At 72.6% G+C, this 679-nt stretch overlaps 1 protein-coding gene across 1 annotated transcript in view; it reads left to right on the forward strand.

Moving 5' to 3' along the window:
• Positions 1 to 679, forward strand: part of GRIN3B (glutamate ionotropic receptor NMDA type subunit 3B) — a 7,727-nt gene that overhangs the window by 6,311 nt on the left and 737 nt on the right. The window contains exons 7-9 of the mRNA XM_077760593.1: positions 100 to 264; positions 342 to 400; positions 588 to 666. Of these exons, the coding sequence (XP_077616719.1) occupies positions 100 to 264; positions 342 to 400; positions 588 to 666 (303 nt within the window). The remainder of the gene's footprint in view (positions 1 to 99; positions 265 to 341; positions 401 to 587; positions 667 to 679) is intronic.

Consider the following 679-nt stretch of genomic DNA (forward strand, 5'->3'; position numbering starts at 1 on the left):
CCGCCCCGGTGTGTGCGCTATTATCCCACCGCAGCGTCGTCTCCACGAGCGTGGAGGCCTCGCCAGGGCGCCCCTTCCGCCCCCCGTGTCCCCCCGCAGACGCTGCAGGTGGGCATCTTCCACTTCTCGGGACTCTTCGTGCTGCTGTGCCTGGGGCTCGGCAGCGCCCTGCTCAGCTCCCTGGGGGAGCACGTCTTCTACCACCTGGTGCTCCCGCGCATGCGAAGGGGCAACAGGCTGCAGTACTGGCTGCACACGAGCCAGGTGAGGGGCGGGCGCGGCGGGCGGGGGGCACGGGCGGCCTCCCGTGACCCGGACAAAGCGCCTGTCTGGGCTCGTAGAGAATCCACCGTGCGCTCAACACAGAGCCTCCAGAAGGACAGGAGGAGCCAGAGCCAAGGTAAGGGGCCCCGAGGGCCAGCCCCCGCCCCCCGGCTTCGACACCCAGCCTCAAGCTGCCCACTTCTCGCCTCGACCCTCCCCGGAAGGCCAGGGTAGCCCCGCACCGACGGGGACCCTGACCCCACGGGCAGAGCGCGTGGGAAGGGGTGAGGATGGGCGCAGCCGCTTCCCCCCCACGTCCCCAGGGCTCCCGAGGAGCGGCGGCAGGACACGCCCACGGCCTGCGCAGGTGCGGGGGCCTGGACGCAGGTGCGCCGGGCCGTGGCGAGGGAGCGAC

This window comes from Crocuta crocuta, unplaced genomic scaffold, assembly GCF_008692635.1.
Source record: "Crocuta crocuta isolate KB4526 unplaced genomic scaffold, BGI_CrCroc_1.0 scaffold443, whole genome shotgun sequence".
Lineage (NCBI taxonomy): Eukaryota > Metazoa > Chordata > Mammalia > Carnivora > Hyaenidae > Crocuta > Crocuta crocuta.